At 39.6% G+C, this 21,576-nt stretch overlaps 1 protein-coding gene across 42 annotated transcripts in view; it reads right to left on the reverse strand.

Moving 5' to 3' along the window:
- The window catches only part of CDKL3 (cyclin dependent kinase like 3), a 137,812-nt gene that overhangs the window by 76,065 nt on the left and 40,171 nt on the right, over positions 1 to 21,576 (reverse strand). For 38 of the 42 annotated variants that reach the window (XR_010157005.1, XR_008548081.2, XR_010157006.1 and 35 more), the window contains 3 exons: positions 12,510 to 12,622; positions 10,070 to 10,209; positions 2,992 to 3,080 (listed from right to left, as the gene is read on the reverse strand). Coding sequence is in view for 33 of the 42 variants with exons in the window: in XM_016953838.4 (XP_016809327.1) it covers positions 2,992 to 3,080; positions 10,070 to 10,209; positions 12,510 to 12,622 (342 nt within the window). In the remaining 9 variants the exon portion in view is untranslated. Of the gene's footprint in view, positions 1 to 2,991; positions 3,081 to 10,069; positions 10,210 to 12,509; positions 12,626 to 21,576 lie in introns of those variants that run through there. The other 4 variants (XM_063810668.1, XM_063810676.1, XM_063810674.1 and 1 more) reach the window with 4 other exon arrangements.

Genomic DNA, 21,576 nt, shown 5'->3' on the forward strand with positions numbered 1-21,576 from the left:
GTCTCCAACTCCCAATCTCAGGTGATCCACCTGCCTCATCCTCCCAAAGTTGCTGGGATTACAAGCGTCAGCCACCGCACCCAGCTGTGGTTCTTTAAAGTAATAGAACTTTAAAAATGAACTAACTAACTTCTAAAATCTTACTCTAGAGAAATGTAACAGAATACATTCATATTGGAGAGAGATTATTTTGGTTTTAGTTTGATTTCTTTCTTTTTAAAAGTTATTTTTGATTAGAAAGTCCATTCATGTGGTTCAAAGTTCAAAAGTCCATACTGAAAAGTTTCCTTCCCACCCCTTCCCTGAACTGCACAAGTCCCCTCCTTGAAGCAACTACAGCTATCAGTTTGGGAAGGTTTTAAAACATCAGCCCATGAATGAATTCTTCCCTAGTCCAGCCCACTCTTCTGAGGATTCTATAAATTGAGCTCAAGGTACTTTCACCCCACAATAATAGAAGCCTAATATCTAAATGTCCAAGAAAAATAAACTTCGTCTGTGTAGAAGTGATATGAAGCAACCTCTTAATTCAATAACTGGCATCTTTTCTTTTCAGACACGGTCTCTCTCTGTTGCCCAGGCTGCAGTGCAGTGACACACTCATGGCTCACTGCAACCCTGACCTCCTGGGCTCAAGAAATCCCCTACCTCAGCCTCCGTAGTAGCTGGGACTACAGGTATACACCAACACACCCAGATAATTTTTGTATTTTTTGTAGAGACAGGGTTTTGCCATGTTGCCCAGGCTGGTCTTGAACTCCTACGTTCAAGCAATCCGCCTGCTTCGGCCTTCCAAAGTGCTGGGATTACAGGCATCAGCTACCATGCCCAGCCAATAACTGCCACTTTTTATCAATGGCACTTCATTTTATTTTTTATTATTTTATTTATTTATTATTATTTTCTGAGACAGAGTCTCGCTCTGTCACCCAGGCTGGAGTGCAGTGGCACGATCTCCACTCACTGCAAGCTCTGCCTCCCGTGTTCACACCATTCTCCTGCCTCAACCTCCTGAGTAGCTGGCATTACAGGGGCCCGCCACCACACCCAACTAATTTTGTTTTTGTATTTTTAGTAGAGACGGGGTTTCACCGTGTTAGTCAGGATGGTCTTGATCTCCTGACCTCGTGATCTGCCCGCCTCGGCCTCCCAAAGTGCTGAGATTACAGGTGTGAGCCACCGAGCACGGCCTATTCTTTTATTTTTTGGGACGGAGTCTGGCTCTGTCACCCAGACTGGAGTGCGTGCAGTGGTGTGATCTCAGCTCACTGCAGCCTCAGCCTCCTGGGTTCAAATGACTCTCCTGTCCCAGCCTCCTGAGTAGTTGGGACTACAGGCACATGCCCACGCCCAGCTAAGTTTTTGCATTTTTAGTAGAGATGGGGTTTAACCATGTTGACCAGGCTGGTCTTGAACTCCTGACCTCAGTTGATCTGCCCACCTTGGCCTCCCAAAATGCTGGCATTACAGACATGACCTGCAGCACCTTGCCAATGGCACTTTAAATATATCATCTTATTTTTTGTTTTAGAGTAAAATTCCTGAAATGCGCAAAGTTCTAGTCAACCTCAAGGATTCTCTTTGCTTTTTTCTATTTAGTCTATCTCCAATAGCAGTTCCTGGACTTTTCCATATCTGACCTTAGCTCCATCACATTTTTAATGGATGTCCATCTTTCTAACGTCACGTCCAAAGACAAGCTGAATGGTTTTACAGTTAATGAGAAACTTTTCCTGTTTCTTTCAAAGCCCAAATAGAAAATGGTGTTTTTTTAGAAATATGGCTGATTCATGAATCTAAATTGTAATACAGATTATATGCTGGGCATGTCATAGGCAATGTGGGGCACAGAAGGGCCATAAGAAGCATGGCACCTGTCTTCAGGGAACTTCCAATTTCATGGGTAGGATACAACAACAGGCACTGCAGCCGGGCGCAGTGGCTCATGCCTGTAATCCCAACACTTCGGGAGGCCAAGGCGGGTGGATCACCTGAGGTCAGGAGTTTGAGACCAGCCTGGCCAAAATGGCAAAATCCCCATCTCTACTAAAAATACAAAAATTAGCCAGGCGTGGTGGCATGTGCCTCCAATCCTAGCTACTCTGGAGCCTGAGGCAGGAGAATTGCTTGAACCCGGGAGATGGAGGTTTGTAGTCAGCCGAGATTGTGCCACTGCACTCCAGCCTGGGCAACAGAGCGAGACTTCATCTCAAAAAAAAAAAAAGACAACAGGCACTGCAACAGAGAATAAGTAGAAAAAAAATCATTTGGGAAGTGCATGCTAATTATGATAAATGAATGTCATCAGAAGAGGAAAAACCAGACTATTCTCTGAGTCAGAGGTCCAAACAGGAATAAAGCTAAGAAGTATTGATTGCTTATTTAATGTTATCTCTGGTCTATGATGACACTGAAACTGTAGTATGTAAAGAGCAGAGCACACTGCCTAGGACATGGTAACTGTTTAATGAATGTTAGTTGCAATTACTTTTTATTATTAGACTTTTTTTTTGAGATAGGGTCTCAACCTGTCACCCAGGCTGGAGTGCAGTGGTGCAATCTCAGCTCACTGCAACCTCCACCTCTGGGGTTTAAGCAATCCTCCCACCTGAGCCTCCCGAGTAGCTGGGACTACAAGCGTGTGCCACCACACCTTGCTAATTTTTGTATTTTTTGTAGAGACAGGGGTCTCTCTATGTTGCCCAGGCCGGTCGTGAACTCCAGGGCTCAAGCAATCTGCCTGCCTCAGCTTCGCAAAGTGCTGGGATTACAGGTGTGAGCCACTATGCCCGTCCTATTATTAGGCTTTTCATTCATGACACTTGTTAAGTCTGCTATCTTCCTAGTCAATACCTGATAGAATAACTCAATAAATTTTTGTTAAACTGAATATTTGTTATATAAAAGTAACCTATACAGCAATTTTCCTGCTAGTAAAATTTCCCAATACAAAATGCTTTTAAAAAACCCACATTCACTCAAAATGCTTACTTTTCAATAAATCCATCTCTAGTAAAATACTCATGATGCAAAAGATCACTAGATGATATCCTGTCAGCAGGATCAATTTGTAAACAAGCCTAGGAAAGGAAAAAGATTTTAATGATAAGTGAGCTCTCAACAGGGCTCCATATGGTAAAAATTAAATTTATTTGACAAATTAAGAAGTAAGTAATTATCCAGATCAAAAAGCCTTCTTGAAAAGATGGAATTAGACCTCAGGAACTTCTGGTAGTAAGTTCTGGCTGCTTATTTCCCTAAGGAATTTGCACTTGCAAAACATTAATATAGGTTAAATGTCCCATGATTCTAGCCAAAACAGAGGTCAGTCTGTTTCTGCTGAAATTAGCAAAAATTAATTAGCTCATTTTGATCCTCTTTTCTGCCCTGACAGGTGGAAAGTTCATGGATAATCATTTGCATTTTACAGATCTAGAAGCATGATTAGTAGTTTGCCAAACACGAGTTTTAACCCATGTTGTCTGACGCCTAATCCAGCACTCTTTCTATATCATAATACCATTTTGCAAATATTCAAGTCCCTAAATCTTTCAATAACCCATTATTAAATCAGCTCTTTTCTGTTTCCCTTTCTTGGTATAGAAACAAACAAACAAAATATGGAAGGTAGTTTTGAATGTTAAGTTGTACATAATAAATCTATATGTAGTGAAATAACAATAATTATAAATGGAACACATTTCTTTAATCAAAATATTGAAGACAAGTTTTGAATAAAAAGCATCTGCTTTATAATTTTCATTCCTCCTGTGAAAGGAGGTAAAACATTAATAGTTAACTTTTTTGTAGAGATGGGAGTCTTGTTATGTTGTAAGGCTGATGAACTCTTGAGTTCAAGCGATTCTCCCGCCTCAGTCTCCCAAAGTGCTGGAATTACAGAAGACAGCCACTGTGCTTGGCCTTTTAAAATTTTTTAGAGACAGGTTCTTACTCTGTCGCCCAGGCTGGAGTGCAGTGGTGCAATTATAGCTCACTGGAGCCTTGAACTCCTTGGCTCAAGATATCCTCCTTCCTTAGCCTCTTGAGTAGCTCAGACTACAGACACATGCCACCAAGCCTGACTAGTAACTTTTATTGATGCTTACTACATACCAGACAACGCTCCAGCTTTTTCTTCCTTCCATCCCAACAACAATCCTACAAAGTAAGTATTATTATTATCCTCATTATACAGATGAGGAGACTGAGGCCCAGAGAGATCAAGTAATTTGTTTAAGATCTCATAAGTAGAGGAGCCACAATTAAAATCCAGCAAATCCAAGATAATTCTATATAATATTATGTTTCTGTTTATTTCAAAATGCATATTTAAACTGATTCACAGAAAAAAATCTAGAGATCTGCTGTACTATAATGTGCATATAGTTAAAAATGCCATACTGTACACTTAATAATTTTGTAAGAAGGTAGATTCCATGTTATGTGGGTTTTTTTTTTTTACCAAAATAAAAAACATTGATTCACAAGGAGAAATTATTTAAGTCTATTACCTACTTAATGATGTGGCAATACCTAGGTCTTTAAGACTGCAACTAGTTGGCCAGGTGTGGTGGCTCATGCGTGTAATCCCAGCACTTTGGGAGGCAACAGGGGGTGGATCACCTGAGGTTGGGAGTTAGAGACCAGCCTGACCAACATGGAGAAACTCCGTCCCCACTAAAAAAAAAATAATACAAAATTAGCCGGGTGTGGTGGCACATGCCTGTAATCCCAGCCACTCGGAGGCTAAGGCGGGAGAATTGCTTGAACCCGGGAGACAGGAGGTTGCGGTGAGCCAAGATCACGCCATTGCACTCCAGCCTGGGCAAGAAGAGCAAAGCTCCGTCTCAAAAACAAAACAAAACAAAACAAACAAATAAAAAAAACCCTGCAACTAGTTAAAAATATGTGCTCATTTTAGAATATAATGGTAATCTATCACTAAAACTTAATAAGAAAAATGCTAAAAGGTCTGACCAAATCATAGGGGCAGACAATTAGAGGCAGTCCTTCTGTGAATATAATTCAGTAAATTTAAATATATGCCCTACTTTGGAAAATGTAAAACATGACACTTTGGGAAACAGATTGGCAGTTTCTTTAAAAATTAAACATATGCCTACCCATGACCCAGCCATTCTGTTCTTAGATATTTCTGCAGGAGGAATGAAAATACAATGTGTGTTCCATACAAAGACAAACATGAATGTTCTCATGGCAACTTTATTTGTAATAGCGAAAAATGGGAAATAACCCACATGTCCATCAACAGGGAAAGGATTTTTTAAAATGTGGTATAGTCATATAATGAACTACTACTCTGCAAAAAAGGAACAAATTGCTGATACATACAAAAACATGAATGAATCTCTAAACCATTATGCTGAGTGGAAGAAGCCAGACATGAAAGAGTGCCTACTGTATGATTCTATTTATATAAGATTCTAGAAAATTCATACTAATCTATGGGAATAGAAAGCAAATCAGTGGTTATCTGGGGACAGAAATGGAAGAAAAGATGAATTGTAAAAGGACACAATGAAATTTTGGAGAGTGATGGAAATGTTAGGTATCGTGTGTGTGTGTGTGTTTGTGTGTGTGTGTGTTAGGTATCCTGATTGTGGTGGTGGTTTCATGTGTGTATACATGCATCAAAACTCTTCAAATTGTACATTTTAAGTATGTATAGTTTACTGCCCATAAATTATACCTCAATAACATTGTTTAGAAAATTTATATCTAGGAAAAATATGTGCCCTACATCAGATATCAAAGTGTATTTTAAAGTTACAATAATAAATCAAAGTTGTACTACTTCTAGAATAAAGAGAAAAATCAATGGAACAGAAACAAACCCACACATGTATAAGCATTTTGTCTATGATAAATGTAGCATTCCAAATCATTGGATGATACTAGTTGTTAAAAAAAAAGCATATTGCAAGTTTTGCAAACATATTGCAAAACTTATGACAAAAGATTAATGTGTTTTTTTCACAAATCAATAAGATAAATATTTTAGTTGACAAATAGGTTAAGGATTATTTTTTTCTTTTTTTATACAGGGTCTTGCTCTGTCACCCAGGATAGAGTGCGGTGCTGCAAGCATAAACCACTCACTGCAGTCTCAAATTCCTGGGTTCAAAGGATCCTCCTGCCTCAGCCTCCCAAATAGCTAGGACTACAAGTGGGTATCACGACACCCTATGTTTAGAGACCCTTTTGTTTAGAGACAGGGTCTCACTATGTTGCCAAGGCTGGGTCTGGAACACCTGGCCTCAAGCCATCCTCATGCCTTGGCCTCCCAAAGTGCTGGGATTACATGCATAAGCCACCACGCCTGGCCTAAGGATTCTTTAAAAAAAGAAATACAAATAGACAATGAATATTAGCATAATGTTTCTCTCTCCTGTAATGATATAAATACAATTTTAAAAAAGATACCTCCCAGCTACTCAGGAGGCTGAGGCGGGAGGATTGGTCGAGCTCAGGAGTTCAAGACTAGCCTGGGCAACATAGCAAGTCCTCATCTCAAATAACAATAATAATATCCAATGCTAGAGTGAGAGTGAGGATATAAATAAGAAAAATATTTCTGTGAAAAAAACAGCAAAATATCAAAAATTCTAAAAAGTATAAATCCTTTGGCTTACTAAATCCACTTCTAATATATATATTTTTTAAGACAGGGTCTCACTCTGTTGCCCAGGCTGGAGTGCAGTGGCACAATCACAACTCACTGCAGCCTCAACCTCCCAGGCTCAAGTGATCCTGCCACCTCAGCCTCCAAAGTAGCAGGGGACTATAGGCGCATGCCACTGTGCCTGGCTAGTTTTTTGTTTTTTGTAAAGACAGGGTCTCCCTATATTTCCCACGTGGGTCTTGAATTCCTGGGCTCAAGTGATCCTCCCACCTCAGCCTTCCAAAGTGCTAAGATTATAGGCATGAGCCCCTGCCCCCAGACCACTTCTAGTAATTTCTCCTAAAAAAAAATAAAACAAATGCATATAGACAAATACTAAAAAATTTTCAGCTGGATGTGGTGGCTCACGCGTGTAATCCCAGTGCTTTGGGAGGCCGAGGCAGGTGGATCACAAGGGCAGGAGTTCAAGACCAGCCTGGCCAAGACAGTGAAACCCCGTCTCTACTAAAAATACAAAAATTAGCCAGGCGTGGTGGAGTGTGCCTGTAATCTGAGCTACCTGGGAGGCTGAGGCAGAGAACTGCTTGAACCCTGGAGGCGGAGGTTGCAGTGAGCCGAGATCGTGCCACTGCACTGCAGCCTGGGTGACAGAGCGAGACTCCATCTCAAAAAAAAAAAAAATTTTATTGTCACATCTTTACCAATAGCGGGGGGAAAATCGAAAATAATTCAAACGTCCAAAAATGCAAAATCAGTTAAATAAACTAATTGTATAGTCATACAATGAAATACTATGCAATCTCTGAAAACTATCATGTAGTTCCATATTTATTAACATTACAGTATCTTTAAATGTACTGGTAAGTAAAAATAAACAGGTTACATAGCAATGTGTAAAGTAAGACACCTTTTTAAAAGCATAAATTTCTATGCATCTACTTGGTTGGGAAAACTTTAGAAGTTTGTAAACCAAATTGATAATAGTAATTTTTTTCTGGATCATGTGAATTAGGAAAATCTGAACCTCTCCTTTTTGTTTACTGTGTATTTTATATTTTTTCTATAATTATTATGTATTTCTTACATTAAGTTGGTGCAAAAGTAATTGTGGTTCTTGCCACCACTTTCAAAATAAAAATAAATAAATAAATTTTGTACTAAATATGTTGGTATATGTATTACCTAGTTTAAATAAAACTTATGCTTTTATTTTTATTTATTTTTGAGACGGAGTTTCACTCTGTCACCCAGGCTGGAGTGCAGTGGTGCGATCTCAGCTCACTGCAACCTCCGCCTCCCAGGTTCAAGTGATTCCTGTCTCAGCTTCCCAAGTAGCTGGGACTACAGGTGCACGCCACCACGTCCGGCTAATTTTTGTATTTTTAGTAGAGACAGGGTTTCATCATGTTGGTCTGGCTCGTCTTGAACTCCTGACCTCAGGTGATCCACCCACCTCAGGTGATCCACCCGCCTCAGCCTCCCAAAGTGCTGGGATTATAGGCACGAGCCACTGCACCTAGCCATTTTAAATAAAATTTAAATTTTGACCAGGCACAGTTGCTTATGCCTGTGATCCCAATACTTTCAGAGGCCAAGGAGGAAGGATCACTAGAGGATAGGAGTTCGAGGTTGCAGTGAGCAACGATCACACCATTGCACTCCAGCCTGGGCAACAGGATGAGACTGTAAAAAATAATTAACTAATTTTTTTTAAACGGGAACTGGCACTGTGGCACATGTGTGTAATCCCAACACTTTGGGAGACTGAGGCAAGTTAATAGTTTGTGCCCAGGAGTTTGAGACCAGCCTGAGCAACATGGAGAAACTCCATCTCTACAAAAAATACAAAAATTATCTGGGCATCCAGGCTACTCGGGAGGCTGAGTTGGGAGGATCAGCTGAGCTCAGGAAGTCGGAACTGCAGTGAGCCGAGGTGACACCACTGCATTCTGACCTGGGTGAAAGAGTGAGACCCTGTTTACAAAAACAAAACAGAACAAAAACAAATAAAGGCCAGGCACGGTGGGTCACGCCTGTAATCCCAGCACTTTGGGAGGCCAAGGTGGGAGGATCACCTGAGGTCAGGACTTCGAGACCAGCCTGACCGACATGGAGAAACCTCGTCTCTACTAAAAATACAAAATTAGCCGGGTGTGGTGGCGCATGCATGTAATCCCAGCTACTTGGGAGGCTGAGGCAGGAAAATCGCTTGAACCCGGGAGGCGGAGGTTGTGGTGAGCTGAGATCGCACCATTGCACTCCACCCTGGGCAACAAGAGCAAAACTCCGTCTCAAAAAAAAAAAAACAAAAACAAAAGCAAAAATAATAAATAAAAATTTAAATTTTAAAATAATAAAAAGGAGCTATATAATGTTTTTATTTTCTCCAGGTCAAGACGGATTTTGGCCTTGGTGTATCTTCAAACATTAAAACTACAGCTGCTGAGGTCCTGTAGATATTTTAGTACAAAAAATAGGTCCCTAACTGGGCTAAACTGAATGTTAAAAGGTAGTGATAAATATAGTAAGTCCTTAGAATTTCTCCAGTTTTTTGTTTGTTTGTTGTTTTTTTGAGACGGAGTCTCTCTCTGTCACCCACGCTGGAGTACAATGGCCCGATTTTGGCTCACTGCAACCTGGGCCTCCCAGGTTCAAGCAATTCTCCTGCCTCAGCCTCCTGCGTAACTGGGACTACCAGCACGTGCCACCATGCCCAGCTAACTTTTTGTATTTTTAGTAGAGACGGGGTTTCACCATGTTGGCCAGGATGGTCTTGATCTCCTGACCTCATGATCCGCCCGTCTCGGCGTCCCAAAGTGCTGGGATTACACACATAAGCCACCCTGCCTGGCCCATTTCTCCAGTTTATACCTAATTATCATTAAAATAGAGATAAATTAAATATAATGAACATAATTATCTTAGGGGGCATTCAGCTCTGACAGTCTATGAATTTTAATTTCTCTGTACTAAAGACATAATTTTCTACAGATTACATTACTTTAGGAATCCTTTTGGAATTTCATTAAAGTGATAATTAAAAACTGTATTATAATTTATGCAAATTTCTCAGATATAAATTCTTAATTTCTCAACATACATGAACCGCCTGGGTGCGGTGACTCATGCCTGTAATCCCAGCACTTTAGGAGGCCGAGGTGGGCGGATCACCTAAGCTCAGGAGTTCAAGAGCAGCCTGGCCAACCACAGCCAACACGGTGAAACCCCGTCTCTACTGAAAATACAAAAATTAGCCGGGCATAGTGGCAGGTGCCTGTAATCCCAACTACTCGGAAGGCTGAGGCAGGAGAATCTCATGACCTGGGAGGCAGAGGTTGCAGTGAGCCGAGATCACTCCACTGCACTACAGCCTGGGCGACAGAGCAAGACTCTGTCTCCGGGGGAGGAAAAAATAAAAAAACATACATGAACTATATCTGCCAACAATCCATTAAGCTTTGGATATTTTTTTCTTGCATTTTTGGGGTGTTGAACTTGAGGAAGAACTACCCCAGCAAAAATGGGGCTCTTGGAAAAGATATTCTGCAAGTGAGGTGACAAATTGCCTGAAAAGAGAAAAAAATGTATATTTAAAAAACAGAGAAATAGTCTATAATCAAAATAATCAAATTGCTATGTCATCTATGTTAGATTATTAAAAACTGATACAAGGAAGAATGTGAATTATGTATTTTAATTTTTTGAAGTTGAATAAAAACTATCTGAATATGTCATAAAAAACTGAGGTTTCGTCAGTTATCTGCTGATAGCCCACAGGCAACAGAAGATGTAAAACCACCAGGTTTATTTGCTTTTCCCAAACTATAAGACATAATATGTAATGCTATCAGAAAATGCACATTCCAACTTTTATGCATTTCCATATGGGTATCCAAATGATTTTACTATTAAGTGTTCATCAGCAAAATACATTGAAACCTTACTCAAAACAGCTAAAATATTAAAGGTATGTAGAAATCAAAATACTGCAAAAAAAGAAACAAGGCTAGAGAGTAGTAGCAGAATGGAAAGAACTATAAATATGAGTGGAGGGAACTAAGTTCTAGCAGTTTTGCTATAACTAGTTCTGTGACCTTGGGTAAATCTCTTCCTTTCTTGTGCTTGGTTTTCTCATCTGTGAAATGATAGGATTAAACCCCACCATCTAAGGTTCCTTCTAATATTAATCTCTTAACTAGAACTTCTTAAAAGACACAAAAATGTGAGGTGTCTTAAGGCTCTAAACTATTTCTTAAATCAGTAATTATCCAGATTTCACTGTTTTTAGAATTGTTCATAGTATCTTCCTCATAATCCTGTAATTACAAATTTATGCATATCTTCCCCACCACACAAAGAGCTCCTCAAGCTCCTCATCCACAAATAATAAAAAACAAATCTTGGCCAGCCATGGTGGCTCACGCCTGTAATCCCAGCACTTTGGGAGGACGAGTCGGGCAACATGGCAAAACCGCAGCTGCACTAAAAACGCAAAAATTAGCCGGGCATGATGGCACGTGCCTGTAGTCCCAGCCACTCAGCAGGCTGAGGTGGGAGAATCACCTGAGCCCAGGAAGTCAAGGCTACAGTGAGCCATGATTGCACCATTGCACTCCAGCCCAGGTGACAAAGTGAGACCCTGTCTCAAAAAAATTAAAATTTAGCCGGGCGCGGTGGTTCATGCCCGTATTCCCAGCACTTTGCGAGGCCCAGGCGGGTGGATCACGAGGTCAGGAAATCGAGACCATCCTGGCTAACACAGTGAAACCCCGTCTCTGCTAAAAATACAAAAAAAACGCCAGGTGTGGTGGCAGGCACCTGTAGTCCCAGCTACTCGGGAGGCTGAGGCAGGAGAATGGCGTGAACCCAGGAGGCAGAGCTTGCAGTGAGCTGAGATCACGCCCCTGCACTCCAGCCTGGGTGACAGAGCGAGACTCCCTCTCAAAAAAAAAAAAAAAAAAAAATTAAATTTAAAATTTAAAAAACCCACAAATCTTGAAATAGCATATTCAAGGCTAACCATCATAATGTTTTGGTGGCCAAAGCAGATCATCAAATAATTAAACTCTCATCAAACATATTCTTTTTTTTTTTTTTTTTTTTTTGAGACTAAGTCTCATTCTGTTGCCCAGGCTGGAGTGCAGTGGCGTGATCGTGGCTCACAGCAACCTCTGCCTCCTGGGTTCAAGTGATTCTCATGCCTCAGCCTCCTGAGTAACTGGGATTATAGGCACTTGTCACCATACCTGGCTAATTTTTTTTTGTATTTTTAGTAGAGATGGGGTTTCACTATGTTGGTCAGGTTGGTCTCCAACTCCTGATCTCAGGTGCTCCTCCTGCCTTGGCCTCCCAAAGTGCAGGGATTACAGGTGTAAGCCACCATGCCCAGCCTTCATCAAATATGTTCTTGAATAAGTTATTTAGCTATCTGGCTATTATTGTTTTCTTTAAAAAGAAGGGTGGTTTCTGAGTAAATAATTACTTTTCTATTTCCAAGTGCTTTAAAAAAGCATCTGACTCAACTCTACTATTTAAAGTCCTTATATAAAGGTACAGATATTTGTAGAAGCCTAATTTAAAAACAACTTTTAGACAAATTAAAGTACATTCCTATTGCACTATTTTTCTTAGCATCAACCATCAACATATGGCTTAGCTATTTGCATCCTAGCAAAGAAAATATTATTTGCTAAAGCAGAGAATTTTCTGCCTTCTTTATCAGCCCAAGGAAGCCATCTGCTGCCATCTATCAAAACAATATGCTTCCCTGTACTTACACAGAAAAGCTAAATTTGAAAATCAAGCAGAATTGATCTGGCAATATTTATTTTAGACATGTAACTCATGTTATTTCAGTAATACCTACCCACTTTCAAAACAATTTTATGGAGTAAATCCAAATCAGAACTACTAGGAAGATAGGGATTTCCAGTGGCCATCTCAATGATCATACAGCCCAAAGCCCAGATATCCACAGGTCTGAAACAGATCAGGGAAAAAAAAATCACTTTTTCATGTAGAAATTTATAAATATATTCTTAAAAATATGTTTAAAGAAGGCCAAGGCTAAAGAAACAAGTAGTATCATTTTAAGTTTTGTTTTTTTTTTTTCGAGACCGAGTCTTGCTCTGTCACCCAGGCTGGAGTGCAAGTGCTGCAATCTCAGCTCACTGCAACCTCCGGGTTCAAGCAATTCTCCTGCCTCAGCCTCCCAAGTAGCTGGGATTAGAGGCGTGTGCCACCACATGTGGCTAATTTTTGTATTTTTAGTAGAGATGGGGTTTCACCATGTTGGCCAGGCTGGTCTCAAACTCCTGACCTCGTGATCTGCCCGCCTCAGCCTCCCAAAGTGCTGGGATTACAGGTGTGAGCCACCACGCCTGGCCCATTTGTAAGTTTTTATTGTAGCTCATATACCGACTTTATAAGAATTGGTAATTGCTATATTGGTGAGGCTATAGGAAAGGAATAGTCCTAAGTACTGTTCTGGGAGTGTAAACTTATATGACTTCTTTGGAGGAAAAATTGGCAAAAGCCACCAAAATTTAAATTGTATATATTTTTGATTGTACAATTTTATTCTTAGGAATTTATCCTAAGATATACTCACATGTGTGCACAAATATAAATTATATGAGAATTTCACTGCAGCACTGTTCGTAGAAGAAAAAGATCGGAAACAACCTAGACCTCCACCTATAAGGGAATGGCTAAGAAAATTTTTGTACAACCCCACAATAAAATATTATTCATCTGTTAAAAATGATGAGGTCTGGCTGGACACTGCGGCTCACGCCTGTAATCCCAGCACTTTGGGAGGCCGAGGCAGGCAGATCACAAGGTCAGGAGTTCGAGACCAGCCTGACTAACATGGAAAAACCCCGTCTCTACTAAAAATACAAAATTAGCCGGGCGTGGTGGCACATGCCTGTAATCCCAGTTACTCAGGAGGCTGAGGCAGGAAAATCACTTGAACCCGGGAGGTGGAGGTTGTGGTGAGCCGAGATCGTGCCATTGCACTCTAGCCTGGGCAACAAGAGCAAAACTCCGTCTCAAAAAAAAAAAAAAAATTGATGAGGTAGGTCTATCTATATGTGCTGAAATGGAATGATCTCCAAGATAAATTGTCAAGTGAAAAAAGCAACATTCATGAAAGAAATCAAAGATCTAAATAAATGGAGAGATACTCCATGTTCATCAATAGGAAGACTCAATATTGTCAAGATGTCAGTTCTTCCAAGCTTTATGTAGAGTCAATACAATCCCAGACAAAATCCCAGTAAATTAAAAATTGATAATTATGTGAGGTAACACACATATGTAAATTAGCCAAATTTAGTCATTTCACAACGTATATACACCTCAAAACATCATGCTGTACACAATAAATACATACAATTTAATCTGTAAATTTTTAAAAATCCTAGGAAATTGTTTTGTAGATATTGACAATTGATTGCAAAGTTTATATGGAGAGGCAATAGACCCAGAATAGCCAACACAATTTGAAAAAGAACAAAGACTGACACTACTTGACTTCAAGATGTTTTATACAACAAGCAAGATAGTATGGTATTGGTGAAAGAATAGATAAATAGATCAAGGGAACAGAATAAAGAACCCAGAAATAGACTTGCACAAATATGCTCAACTGATTTTTGACAAAGGAACAGAGGCAATTGAATAATAAGATAAAAAAAAGACAGTCTTTTCAACAAATAGTGCTGGAACATACAAAAAACTGAATCTAGACACAGACTTTATCCCTTTCACAAAAATTAACTCAAGATGGATGATAGACCTAAATATAAAATGCAAAACTGTAAAACCTCTAGACAATCACATAGGAAAAAATCTAGATGGCCTTAGGTTTGGTAATGAGTTTTTAGATACAACACCAAAAGTATAATTCACAAAAGAAAAAATTGATAGTTAGAACTTCACTAAAACTAAACTTTTCTGCTCCATGAGAGATACTGTTAAGCAAATGAAAAGACAAGCCACAAACTGTGAGAAAATATTTGCAAAATAATAAAGAACTTGTATCCAAAATACATAAAACTCTTAAAATTCAATAAGAAAATAACCCAATTAAAAAATGGGCAAAATATAAGAATACACATTTCACCAAAGAAAATATACAGATGGCAAATGGGCATATTAACAGATGCCCAGTATCATATGTCATCAGACAATTGCAAATTAAAACAACGAGATACCACTACACACCTATTAGAATGCCTAAAATCCAAAATACTGACAACATCAAATGCAGGTGAGGATGGCAAACAACAGGTACTCTCATTCATTGCTGGTAGAAACACAAAATTATACAGTCACTTTGGAGGACAATTTGACAGCTTCTTACAAAGCTAAACATAGTCTTACCATACGACCCAGCAATTGCTCTCCTTGGGATTTACCCAAGTGAGTAGAACACTTCTGTCCACATAAAAACCTGGACACGAATGCTTATAACAGCTTGCTTCATAATTGCCAACACATGGAAGCAATAAAGATGTCCTTCCATAGGTGAGTGGATAAACAAACTGTGGTACATACATACAATGGAATATTATTTAGCAATAAAAGAGAAGTGAGCTGTCAAGACACCAAAAGAAAAGGAGGAACCTTAAATATATATTGCTAAGTCAAAGAAGCCAGTCTGAAAAAGCTACATACTATGTGATTCCAACTATATGATATTCTGGAAAAGCCTAAAGTATAGTAACAGTAAAAAGACCAATGACTGCCAGCAGTTCTGGGAGAGGGACAGAAGAATAAAAATGAAGCACAGAAGATTTTTAGGACCATAAAATTATTCTGTATGATACTATAATGATGGATACATGACATTATACATTTATCAAAACCCAGGAAATACAACACAGAGTAAACTCTAAACTATGGAATTTAGTTAATAATGTTTCAATATTGGTACATCAATTGTAACAAACGTACCACACTAATACAAGATGTTAGTAATAGAGAAATGTGTGGAGTAAGGTGGAGGGGACATAAGAAAACTACACTTTCTGTTCAATTCTTCTGGAGCCTAAAACTGGTCTAAAAATTAAAGTCCCTGAATATAAACAAATAAAAAGTGACAGGGCTTGGTGGCTCATGCCTGTAGCCCCAGCTACTTTGGAGGCTGAGGCAGGAGGATCACTTGAGCCTGGGAAATCAAAGCTGCAGTGAGCCATGAGTATGCCACTGTACTTCAGCCTGTGAGACAGAATGCGACACTGTCTCATAAGTAAATAAAGACGAGTGGGGAGGGAAACCAAGATTCTATACTATGTATATAGTATGTTCCTATTTCTGTTCAAAAGGAAGGAGATGGAGAAGTATGTGTATGCATGTGTGTATACTGCTAGATAATGACCTAAGAAATAAAGGAATTAATTATAGTACATACAGTTTTTCAGATCTACATTATAACCATAGATGATATAATAGTAACTTATAAGCTTGCTTATTTCACAAGTTTTAAGAATTTAATGAATATTAATAAGTTTTAGTGAGAATAAATAAAATTAAGACCAAGTTTTGGATCTTTTGGTGAATACACATATGTGTATGTTCAGCTTTAATTGTTATTTAATAACAGTTTTCCAGAGAGATTGTACAAGTTTACATTTCCCCACCAGTGTTACGTGAGTTCTAACTGCTCCACTTACACTGGTATTTACTGTCTTTTTTTCAATTTAACCATTCTGGTGGTTATATAGTGGTACCACCTTGTGATATAAGTTTGCATCTTTCTGATGTCTAATAAAGATATGACCTTTTGCATTTAAAAAAAACTCTCAAGCTTTAAGTTAATTGTTATTATTATTATTTATTATTATTTTTTTTGAGATGGAGTCTCGCTCTGTCGCCCAGGCTGGAGTGCAGTGGCGCGATCTCGGCTGACTGCAAGCTCGGCCTCCCAGGTTCATGCCATTCTCCTGCCTCAGCCTCCCGAGTAGCTGGGACTACAGGCGCCCGTCACCACGCCCGGCTTTTTTTTTTTTTTTTTTTTTGTATTTTTAGCAGAGACGGGGTTTCACCGTGTTAGCCAGGATGGTCTCGATATCCTGACCTCATGATCCGCACGCCTCGGCCTCCCAGAGTGCTGGGATTACAGGCGTGAGCCACTGCACCGTGCCAAAGGTAATTATTTTTAAGTACTCTCTCCACAGAATGCAATTTCTATGCACCTCCTCCACTACCAAAAGAGACACTAAAAATATTCCTACACAAAGCAGTTCACTTTTCCCCAGCTTGACCTGAAATTTCACAGTACAATTTAGTAAGGTAATCCATTCTCTGCAGAAATTTAAAGCATTATCTAGGCAGGCCTTTCAAAGAGCAATAGAAGACAGACCACATCTAGTTAATTATCACTGCAGCAGTGATCTTAAAGGGATCCCCTATTTTCTGAAATACGAGCAAGTCCTAGTTAGCTATAGAGAAAACCTCTCCTCTTCACTTCAACCACAACATTTTGCAGAAAAAGAGCTGTCCAATAGAAAAAACGAAAACAAAATTAACCTACTAAGGAAAGTAAAGGTATTAGACTCGAGCCTTGATCAGGAAAAGTAGATCCAAAAAAGCTTAGGTCTAACATGTAGGGGTAAGGAAGGATTAAAAAAAACAAACAGAGGTATGAACTTCTAGCATGACAGAGTGAAGAGATCAGCTGACTTACTCTCTTATTAGTTTATCACTGAAACTAGTAAATTTTTTTTTAAGATGGAGTTTCACTCTTGTTGTCCAGGCTGGAGTGCAATGGCGCAGTCTCAGCTCACTGCAACCTCCGCCTCCCAGGTTCAAGCGATTCTCCTGCCTCAGAATTATTTTTTTAAACACAAATACTTAAAGCGTGTGTGTATATATATATATATATGTATATATATATATGTGTATATATATATATATATACACACACACATAGTCCTTATAATCCTGAGGCTAAGCATAAAATGAAGATTTATTTATCCTCTAAAAACTATGCAATTCAGTATAAGAAAGATGAGTCTGTGGTACCTAAACCAAGACAACTTTTTCCTTCCCCACTCTCTGCCTGGTGAGGCAAAGACTCCACTCTAGGGCTCCCTCTTCCTCCAGCTCCCAGTTGAAGAGCTTTCTTCCCAGGAGGAGTGGAACTTCACCATTTCTCATTATTCTCCCAGCTGCCTGTTGCTGAGGCTAAGTTCTGGGTGATTAGTGTCAAGAGAAGGGAGACACTCTTCCAACCAGCCCCTGTTCATGGAACAATGGTTCTACCTTGAATGCAGTGCAGAGAATACTGGGGCCCAAATTGCACTTGCCTCACCCATAAGGCAGAGGTTTCATGCCAGGAGAAGCAAGCTGAGGGGACCTCAGGTTGCTGCTCTCCATATCTCACTAAGTAGTCACCTCTTAAGAGCAACAGTATAACTTAGAGAGAAAATTGCCATGAATTCAACCCAGATCCAGAAACTGGGCTCAGAGATTTTGCCTGGGGGAAGAAGCAAGCCATAAATTAGATGGCTCCTAATGCCTTTCAAAGGAATTGACATCATTTGCAACAGAGTGTAGAGAAGTTCCAGCCTAAAGGTATTCTCAACCACAGTACAGAATGTGGTGAAAGACAACTGGGTGGAGATTTATCAATTTAATGAACCTGCAGTCTAGAGTATAGGCCAGCTAGCTTGTGGGAAAGAACCAGGGAATAACACAGTTAGGAGATGCTTTCCTGGGGCCAGGACAAATATTAAATATTGAGCACAGAAACTACTCCTTCAAAGGAGCCACAATTTGATTGGAACAGTTTGTAGAGCTATTTAAGCCCCAAGGCAATGTTGAAAATAATAGAGCACAAAGCTATCGATGAGTGGAGTTTAACAGCTAGGAGTAGCCAGGGAAAGAAAGGAAGATAAACCTATCAATACCACTGTCATCTCAGAGTGACTGTGAGCCTACCCAAAGCTGTGCCTCCCTGAGGAGCAACTAAAGAGGTTTAATACTGTGTGTGTGGGTTGGGGGGCTGGGGGTATTGGCTCCATGAAAATAATTTAGCCAGTCGCCATGATACAAACAAGCAAATAACAGTAACAAGTCCCAGAAGGAGGGGTCCCATACCCAGAGTTCCCACAGTATGTTATCTAAAATGTTCAAGTTCCAACAAAAATTACACAGCATGCAAAGAAATCTATGAGAGATGACCCATACACCAGAAAAACTGCAGGCAACCCAAACTGCCTATAAGAGTAACTACATGTTGGATTTAGCAGAAAAATATTTCAAAATAACAATTATGAATATGTTCACAGAACTAAAGGAAAGCATGATTAAAGACGAAAGGTATAATGACAGTGTCACATCAAATATTAATAGAGAATATCAATCAAGAGATATAAATTACATGTATATATGTATAAAGAAGAACCAAGTGGAAACTCTGGAGTTGAAAAGTACAATAACTGAAATTTAAAAATTCACGAGAGGAAATCAACAGTAGATTTAAACAGGCAGAAAAAATAATTCATGAACTTGAAGACAAGACCAATAGAAATTATGTAAGCTGAAAGACAGAAGGTAAAAGGAATGAAAAAAATAACAGAGCCTCAGAGAAATGTGAAACACCAAAATATGTATACTGGGAATACAAAAATGAGTGGGGAGAATAGAAAAATATTTTATAAAATAATGGAGAAAAACTGCCCACATTTATTGCAAAACAATAATCCACAAATACAGGAAGCTCAACAAACTCCAAGAACAATAAGCACAAAGAAATCCACAAACTAACACATCATACAAAACGAAAATCTTGAAAGCAGCATGAGAAAAACAAATCATCACTTACAAGAGAACTTTGGTAAGATTAACAACAGACTTCTTAATAGAAACAATGGAGACCAGTAGATAGTGGTACAACAATTAAAAGTGCTCAAAAAAGACCTCTCAACAAAAACGCCTATATCTAGCAAAGATATCTTTCAAAAATGAAGGTGAAAGTTAAGACTTTCCAAAATAAACAAAAACTGAGAGAATTTGTTGCTAACCAATCCACCTCACAAGAAATACTGAATGAAGTTCTTAAGACTGAAAGCAAGTGACCCCAGACAGTAATTCAAATCCACAGGAAGGCCAGGTACAGTTCCTCATACCTGTAATCCCAGCACATTTGAGGGCTGAGGTGGGAAGATTGCTTGAGGCCAGGAGTTCGAGACCAGCCTAGGCAATACAGTGAGACTTTGTCTCTACAAAAAAATAAATTAGGTGGGTGTGGTGGCACATGCCTGTAGTCCCAACTATTTGGGAGGCTGAAGCAGGAGGATTGATTGAGCCCAGAAGGTTGAGGCTGCAGTGAGTCACGATCACTCCACTGCACTCCAGCCTGGGTAACAGAGTGAGATCCTGTCTCAAAAAAATAAAAAATCCACATGAAAAAACAAAGAGCACTGGTAAAGGTAATTATGTAATTATAAAAGGCAATATAAATGCAGAATTTTCTCTTTTCTTCTGTTAATTAATTTAATTTAATTTAATTTTTTTATTTTATTTATTTATTTTTTTTTGAGACGGAGTCTCGCTCTGTCGCCCAGGCTGGAATGCAGTGGAGTGCAGCTCACTGCAAGCTCCGCCTCCTGGGTTGACGCCATTCTCCTGCCTCAGCCTCCAGAGTAGCTGGGATTACAGGCGCCCGCCACTACGCCCGGCTAATTTTTTGTATTTTTAGTAGAGATGGGGTTTCACCATGTTAGCCAGGATGGTCTCCATCTCCTGACCTTGTGATCCACCCACCTCGGCCTCCCAAAGTGCTGGGATTACAGGCGTGAGCCACCACACTGTTAATTAATTTTAAAAAGCAATTATACAAGGGGACTTCAAAAAGTTCATGATAATGGAATTAAAAGATAAAAATTAAAATATAAGCTTTATTCTCATTAGCCGGGCATGGTGGCACACACCTGTAATCCCAGCTATTTGGGAGGCTGAGGCAGGAAAATTGCTTGAGTCTGGAAGGTGGAGATTGCAGTGAGGTGAGATCGCGCCACTGCACTCCAGTCTGGGCAACAGAGTGAGACCCTGTCTCAAAAAAAAAAATTAATAATAATAATAATGATACTCTAAGAAAAAATAAAAATATAAACTTTATTCTCAGTGTAAGATCCATAAGGTTCAAGATACTTTTGTAAGCAGTGATACAAGCCATTTAGTAAGTCCCTAAAGAACTGAGTGTCTTGGGAATTTAACCACGTCAATGTAGTCCTTTTTACATTATTAACTGAAGAAAAATGGGTGCCCTTTATAGATTTTTTAAGATTAGGAAAAAAAAGAATGAGGAGGAACTAAATCAGGACTTTAAGGTAGATGCCTAATAATTTCCCACCAAAATGTTTATAAAATTGCCCTCGTTTGATGAGAGGAATGAGCTGGAGCATGGTCATGGTGGAGATGGACACTCTGGTGAAGCTTTCCCAGACGTTTATTTTGCTAAATCTTTGGCTCACTTTTGGCCAGGTGTAGTGGCTCATGCCTGTAATCTCAACACTTTGGTAGACCAAGGCAGGCAGAGTGCTTGAGCTCAGGAGTTCGAGACCAGCCTGGACAACATGGTGAAACCCCATCTCTACAAAAAATACAAAATGTAGCTGGGCATGGTGGCACATACCTGTAGTCCCAGCTACTTGGGAGGCTGAGGTGGGAGGATTGCTTGAGCCCAGGAAACAGAGGTTGCAGTGAGCCAAGTTCCCACAACTGCACTCCAGTCTGGGTGACAGAGCCAGACCCTGTCTGAAAGAAAAAAAAAAAAAAGCTTTGGCTAACTTTCTCGAAACACTCTCACAAGAAGCAGATATTATCATTCTCTGGCCATCCAGAAAGTCAACAAGCAAAATGCCTTGAGCATCCCAAAAAAACCGTTGCCATGACCTTTGGTCTTGACTGGACTGTTTTGC

This window comes from Pan troglodytes, chromosome 4 (assembly GCF_028858775.2).
Source record: "Pan troglodytes isolate AG18354 chromosome 4, NHGRI_mPanTro3-v2.0_pri, whole genome shotgun sequence".
NCBI lineage: Eukaryota > Metazoa > Chordata > Mammalia > Primates > Hominidae > Pan > Pan troglodytes.